Source organism: Gossypium raimondii, chromosome 4 (assembly GCF_025698545.1).
Source record: "Gossypium raimondii isolate GPD5lz chromosome 4, ASM2569854v1, whole genome shotgun sequence".
In the NCBI taxonomy this organism is placed as follows: domain Eukaryota; kingdom Viridiplantae; phylum Streptophyta; class Magnoliopsida; order Malvales; family Malvaceae; genus Gossypium; species Gossypium raimondii.
The window spans coordinates 45,209,733-45,217,393 of NC_068568.1; the positions used below are offsets into that span (position 1 = coordinate 45,209,733).

The 7,661-nt window shown below is 35.9% G+C and overlaps 1 protein-coding gene across 1 annotated transcript; it reads right to left on the reverse strand.

The window, feature by feature from the left end:
- Positions 1 to 615: 615 nt before the first annotated feature.
- LOC105784778 (senescence-specific cysteine protease SAG39) lies at positions 616 to 1,911 on the reverse strand. The gene is made up of 2 exons (XM_012610706.2): positions 1,411 to 1,911; positions 616 to 1,294 (listed from the first exon to the last, which is right to left on the reverse strand). Exons 1-2 carry the CDS (start codon positions 1,847 to 1,849, stop codon positions 705 to 707), a joined length of 1,029 nt encoding a protein of 342 aa, XP_012466160.1. The 5' UTR covers positions 1,850 to 1,911; the 3' UTR covers positions 616 to 704.
- Positions 1,912 to 7,661: the final 5,750 nt, after the last annotated feature.

Below are 7,661 nucleotides of genomic sequence, written 5' to 3' on the forward strand. Positions count from 1 at the left end.
GCTTTGTGCGAAGACAATCTAAGGCGTTTTCCGACTTTCAACCGATTGATCTTCTCTGCTATCCTCGAACTCCGAATTGCTTTGGTTGTGCACTCAAACAAATCGAATAAGTGCACAAGATTAAAATTTTGTTTAACTTTTGGTGGGAAAGCTAATTCTCTCTATAGACCCGTAACTATGAGTATTCTTGTGAAAATTGAATTTATTCTTAAAATAAATTACCACTATTTTTCGATAAAATATCAGTCCTCAAAAAGTATACGTCAATTAGTTAACTCATATTTCCTATTTATAGAGAAATAGTACAAGAATTTTATTCGAATAATATCTAATTAAATAATAATATTTTAATCGAAAATATAAGTTCTATTTAAAGAAGAACTAAGGGACAACGTCATGCCCTAGTATACACTAGGGTTTGTTGTCTCTTGGATTTGATTTCATATACACATTTGATATTTGATTTTAAAATATAATTAAATCACCCTTAAAATTATAAAATATTAAAAACAGACATTGGGGTTTTCCTATGTATTTGCATTGTTTAAATCGTTAATATGGAGTAGCATGTATATATATAGAAAATGGGGTAGGCCACTCAAAGTGTGTGTTTACATTGTTCATAGTACATTCACGTAGAGTAGCATGTATAAAATTCATAATATGAGAATTTATGGAAAAGGCAACTATGGTTTAAGTTATGTTTATGCAGTAGGGTAGGATGCTTGCATTGCAATGCCACAAAGGCCTTCCTTTGCATCCACATCTCTTTGCATCCTAATGTAGCCTTCTTCACCCCAGCTACTGCCCCAAGAGTTCTTCACCAACCAATACTTAGTCCCACCATCCTCTCCATATCCAACAGCCGTCACTCCGTGGTCCAGATCGGTGCCACAACTTCCCGTAAACACACCACCCGAGTAGAACTGGAAGTCGAACCCCCCGGCATCGATGGCAACAGAAACAGGTTGGTTGGCAACGGCCTTCTGCAATGCATCTTCACTATTGGCAGGCACATCTTCAAACCCATTTATCTTAGCCGCATGGTTGGCTTCTTCGTTGGTATTGCATGTACCGTCGACTCCCTTGTAGGGGTAAATGGATTCGGTTGTTAGGCCTTTGTTCTTCTCGATGAATTGGAATGCATCGTCCATTAGACCACCTTCGCAGCCTTGATCCTCACCCTTGGTGTCACAGTCCACCAGCTCCTGCTCGGACAAGGAAATTAACTTTCCTGTTGTCAGCTTAGTAACCCCTTCCATGGCTGCCACGGCCGAGAACGCCCAACAGCATCCTATATATCAGCATCACATGATCGAGACACACACATAGTTAGATCACAACACAGACAAAGAAGAAAGCATAGTAATATTTTAGTAATGTTTCTGAGAAGAAGAAATTAGAGCAGACCGCATTGGCCTTGGTCCTTGATAGGTGTAACAGCTCCTTTCTTTCTCCAATCCACAGTAGAAGGCAATGCGGTGGCGTTCTCGTATTTGAAAGTGGTAGCCGTGTTGGAACACATATGGCCCTTGAACCCATTTCGAGAAGCAGTGAACTCTTGGTTGGTTAGATCTGCAAATTGGTTCACACCGAGCTTGTACGGCTTGTTGTTGGCAGCATTGAAAGAGTCGATGCGTGCCACATTTTGTTTGAAAATCTGGAAACGCTTTTGCCTCTCGTTGGTGTCCATGTAAACTCGTCCGAATTGGACCATCCATTGTTGATGCCTCTCGTACATGGATGCATCTTCAAGAGCAGCGCGGGATGTGGCTTCACATATACCCAATATGAAGATTAGTAAGGCCAAACAAGTGAAATGATGATGCAGCTGGTTTTTGGAAGCCATGGTGGAAGAAGAGTTTGCGATGAAATAGAAAAATGAAGAGGCACACCAAATGTGATGAATTCCTAGACATATATATATAGTCCTAGTTTTTCTCCATCTATTCTTGGCTATCTGCTGCGTGATGAAGACCCAATATGAGAATTGTTTTCATAAATTAAAATGAACCAGCTTTTAAGTTGGTCTGAAAGACTTATAGTTTATCGTATTATTGATAAATTGGAAAAATGGAAAGGCACGCTAACTGTGAGGAATTATCTATCCTTGGTGTCACTATCAAACAAAGAACCAAAAACCAATTTTTCAAGTAGGGAATGGACACCCTTTATTATGAATTGAAATAAATTAGCTGTTTCGGTTTTTCTAACAATGTTACTTACATATCCGTAGATATACCAGAAACCTATGCTCCCATCCCTCTATGTATGTGCTTATAATTTAATTAATTGAAGTCTTAAATGGTTTGGGCAACGAAAGGGACTTAGGCGAGGAAGGACTTTGGAGAAGAGGGAGTGTACTAAACACCTATGAATTGCGTAATGATATAGTGTCCATTTGGAGATAAAAAGAGAGGTCCAAGTGCGTGAAGGATGGGAATAGAAACACCAAGGACTTCGTACCTAGAGCTAGAAATAACTGTATTCATAGGCTTAGAATTAATGTTGTTAAGTGAGGATATAAACAGTCTGAAAATCGCTCAAAAGTGTTGAATGCAATGATAAATTACTTTGCACTTGTTGCGAGTATTTAATTTTGATTTTGAAAATACATTATTAAAAAGGAAACCATAAATCTCAAAATAATTAAACTTCATAGAAAGTTTCAACTTTAAGTATAGTATATTTCAATGTGAGGATGGTTTATTAAATTTGTCATGGTGTAAATTGAACGGGGTAAGGGTGAATGACAGGGCATGGGATAGAATTTTTTGGGAATTAGATATTAAGGATATGTATTCAGTTAACAATTTTACTTTTCACTTTGCAAAAAGTAAGAGCGGGTGTTGCTAGTATGATTTAGTCTAGACGAATGCCGAAATATGTATACACTAAGATTTTAGTTCAAATATATAGGCAAATTTAAGTCTCAAATTAGATGACTCAACTTAAAGTAATTAAGAGATTTAATTTTCATTCCTTTTTTATTTATTCGGTTACATACCAGAGCAAAATGATTTTGATCTTCCTTCTACCTATTAAAGTTACACATAAAACTAATAGTTTATTTATAGTATGAGATCGACACCCCCTCTAACTCACAGTGTAACACCCCATACCCCCAGACTCGAGTTATAGGATATTACCACTATAAAAGTTAACACTATTCACCAATCAATCAAACATAGAAAGGAAGACCATTTCCATGCTATTCAATTATATCGGGACCTAATTCGAGCTTACGGAACATTTAAAACAAACCAAGAGAAATTCTGGATTAAATTGAAACTTTTACAAAAATATAGGTAAATAGTGAAAACATGGGTCACACGACCATGTGGCCAAGCCGTGTGGGAAGGCAGAGACTGTGTGGTGTAGAGGTGCTCATGGTAGGCGGCTCATTGCCCGACGGCCCGCCCGAAATATGGGAGGGTTTGGGTAAAAATATAGGCCGAAATATGGGCTTGGGCAAAAAAAACGAGGCTGTTTAGAAAGCGGGCAGCCTCGAGCACCACTTTTTTTCGGCCGGGCCTTACCCCGACCGATATAATAAATATATTTATTTTTTAATTTTAAAATATTTTTATATACTTTTTAATTTTTTAAATTTTAAAATATTTTTAAAATGCTTTTTTAATTTTTTAATTTTAAAATATTTTTAAAATACTTTTTTAATTTTTAATTTTAAAATATTTTAAAATACTTTTTTAATTTTTAAAATTTTAAAATAAAATGGGGGTAGGTCGAGCCAGGCTTATGATTTTTCTGGCGGGCCTGGGCAAAATCTTAGGCCCATATTTTGGTAGGGCAGGCCTGCCTAGGACCTGGGCCAAAATTTTTTTATGGGCCCAGCCCAAACCCGGCTCGACCCGGCCCATGAGCACCTCTAGTGTGGTGTAGGGACATGGTCGTGTGGCCAAACCGTGTAGTAGAGCTTGGACCGTGTAGGAGAAGACACATAGCCATATCTCCAGACCATGTAACCAAATGGTTCCGTGTGGACCTAAAATCACGAAAATTTAAACAAAGCACACAGTCGTGTTATAGACTGTGTCACACAATCGTGCGGGGCACATGGTCGTGTGACAGACCATGTCACAGGCCGTGTGTACCCAAAACACCTTCAAACTCATAGCTAGAGCTAGAAATAACTCTATTCATAGGCTTAGAATTATTGTTGTTAAGTGAAAGATATGAAAAGCTTGAAAATTGTAGCACCCCAAAACTCGGCCTAGAAGTTTAAACCAAATCTAGGAGGCTACATTGACCACCGAAGTGATTGAAAAGCAATTTACAAACAAAAAATTTTAAAACTCATTTCGAATACAATACGCTAAAAACAAATTAAGTCTCTTAACAATTTTCACTTTAAAACGGTGATTCTTGTATAGTTTCAAAATGCATCACTTTAGCTAGATTGTAACACGAAATTTTGATATTAAATACTGTACGAAAAATGTGTGATTTTCTCAAATAAGTAGGAGGTATAATGAATAGAAGAAACCCAATTAAAAACCGTGCGCGAGATTTCCAAAAAATTTATGTTCAAACCGAAATCACTTAATTTGACAAAAAGTCCAAACCAAAACTCATACCACAGTTATATAATCGCTTTACAATTAATTAAACTCAAAACCAACTGTATAAAACTCATGAAAATTTTAACTAAACCGGTTCAAACCAAGCTTTCTGAGACTTCCGATGTACCTAGTTCGTAGCTTAGTCTCGCGTAATACCTGAAAGAGAGGAAACTAAAGGATGAGCTACAGGAGTTCAGTGTCAAACCAAAACATCACAGAAGGTAAAAGACAGAATTTCAAAAGCAATACTTCCGATAAGGGCACACGGTCCAATAATGACAATCCAGATCCAATAATCAAAAACACAAACATATTACATAAACTAATCAAGGAAATTTTACATTACCACCAACTTGTAGATGTACGAAAACACATATAGTTATAAATTAGAAACACTCCAAAGTGGGTGTAGTATGGAATGTTAAAGAAGGAACACTCCAATACAAGCATTAGAAAAATCAATCTGGCCAACGGTTGTCATTGCATGAGTGTGTGTCGGCGCAAATACGTACTCTCTAGGGGTTTGTTGCACTCCATCGTTACTTCTCAAGAACAAGGGTACAATAATGCAATGATATCCCCTTATTCTGAAAATAAAATTTATATATATAATATATAAATACTTAGTATTGTACAATAAATTATGTAATGGTAGATAGAACTTAGGGTTTGAAGCGTGATACTAGCATTGATGAAGTTGCAACCTTATTCATTCATGCTTATGAATTGTCGATGCAATATTCTTTCATCTGAATGTGATTCATTCATTGGGAATTTAGAGGGTTGAAGTTGCTAGAATGATCATTTGCTTTAGTAAAATTTTTGTAGCCTTGCTAGTTTCTGTTTTACTTGAGGACAAGTAAAAACTCAAGTTTAGGGGTGTGATAGCATTAGAAAGAACATAGGTTGTCCTTCTTACTTATTGGTTAAATTGTTCCCAATTAGTTATCCTTAGCATATATTTTAGCATTTTCAGTTTACTAAATTTCATTTTATAACTCAGTGAATCTTAGCCTATTTTATCCTTAATTTTGCTATCTTTTTGCATTAATGTCGTTGCATAAGTTAATTTCAGATTACGTCCAGAATTGTCGCCACACCTAACAGCTGTCCAGATAAGAACTAAAAATGCGTGAGTTGTCCAGTCTGGTATAACCAACCTGTACGTACAAGGACAGAATAATTCTGAGGAAATAACACTTGAACTATTGGAGGAGGACATAAAAAGTTGACATGAGAAGAAAAGAGAGAGTTTTTTTCTTGATCATCATCTTCTTCATCCGACCTTAAAGCTTATGGCTATGGCAATTTAAACCTCTCCCGGGTGAGCCAACGTAAAAATTGATACAGACTAGACCTAAGTGCGAGACAAGAGGGAATAGAGAGATTCAGTCAAGTTGTCTAGGAATAGTATTCTCCACTTGATTCTTTCTTATTTCTTTCTAAATGTTGGTAATTATTCTATATTTTCTATTTGTATGAAAGTACACATGAATTCTTGGTTAAATGTTATCTTATTCAATCTTTCTTTTATTTTTTAATCTTGGGGTTTGGATGTTTCTTAACACGGAAGTGTTATTGCAGTCACTGACACTAGAGAGTGCAGCGATAGTTCAAGCCAACAAGCATTACAACGAAAGTTGAGTGAGGATTAGATGAATTTAGTCCACTTGTTCTTAATAGTGTCATGTTGTCATCATCGGAATGTGGTGTTAATGTGCATGTTTAAGTTTCAGATTAAATAAAAGAGTGACACTGGGTAAGATATATATTGAATTTTATTGTCTCGACAATCACCTATCCTTTTATACCTTGTGAGCTCTTTGTATTTTGCTGAAGATTCATGTTGGGGATCCTTGTTTATCATTATCATATTTTATCTTATTATTTTCAAGTTATTGCATCGACAACTATCCTCACAATTTATCTCGTTTATATCTAGTTATTGCACCGATATTAATAGACAAAAGACAACTATCCCTGTGGGATCAATATCCGACAGCTCATATCTGTCTACTATACTTGCATCGACAGTGTACGCTTGCATATTATTGTTGTAACATTAAACAGCCGATCACTAGGTCATCGAGAGGGAATGAAAAAGCAAGAGTTGTCAACAAGTGACACGATACCCCGGTTTGTATTTCTATGATTTGGAACCAAATTAATAACTGCATATTCATGTCATTTTTCATTATATAATAATGAGGTGAGTTATTAATGGTTAATTAAACTAAATTGCTATGCTTATGATTGAATATTGAGACATGGATCAAATTGAATAAAATGAGAAATTATATGAATTATCTTGAAATGTGATATGTATTATGAAATTTGAGTAGAATATGTGTATGATATGAACAGAGATGTTTGGAAAATGAATTGGATTGTGGTTGTGATTGTAAATATGATTAAGAGTTGTATTGAATTGAATTGTGTGACAGTATTGAACACTGAAACTGTGTACTGGTTAAATATAGGAAAAATGAATACGATACGGAATGTTGAATAGTATGCAATGTATGAAATATATTGATGATAAGATTGAAATGTGATATATGGTTTCAATGTATATTAATTCGATGTTACCCTAATAATGGTCTCGGGTACCATCAAATTACTTGGCATGCCTTAGGTTGAAAACCATTGTTGTCGGGCTACCCGGGATGGTAGAATGTTTAGATATTAAATGTCATCATTTTCAAGCTATCCGGGATGGTAGGATAATTAATTTGTGAAAACCACCGTTCTCCAACAACCCGAGATGGTAGAATATTGGATTAAAGAACCATCGTTGTCAAGCCATCCAGGATGATAATGTATTATATAGTGCAAACCGTCGTTGCTGAGCCACCCGGGAAGGTAATGATTTTGGATGACAAAATTTATTGTTGTTGGACCACCTAGGATGACAAGAAAAGTATAAGAAGAAATGGAATGTTGATGAATTGATATATTGTGCTTATATGGGTGTTATGATAGTTGAGGTGTGTAAACTACTACGTGAATCAATTGAAAATGAGCCATGGGGGCCGAGCGAATATGAATGGATAGGCTCCAAAAATCGATTAAATGGTG

What these genes read in the sequence shown, in the direction of transcription:
- LOC105784778 (XM_012610706.2), bottom strand. Translation starts at nt 1,849, where the DNA reads ATGGCTTCCAAAAACCAGCTGCATCATCATTTCACTTGTTTGGCCTTA. An exon ending in CAAGGACCAAGGCCAATGCG is followed by an intron (nt 1,295 to 1,410) that starts GTCTGCTCTAAT and finishes GCTGATATATAG; the next exon opens with GATGCTGTTGGGCGTTCTCG.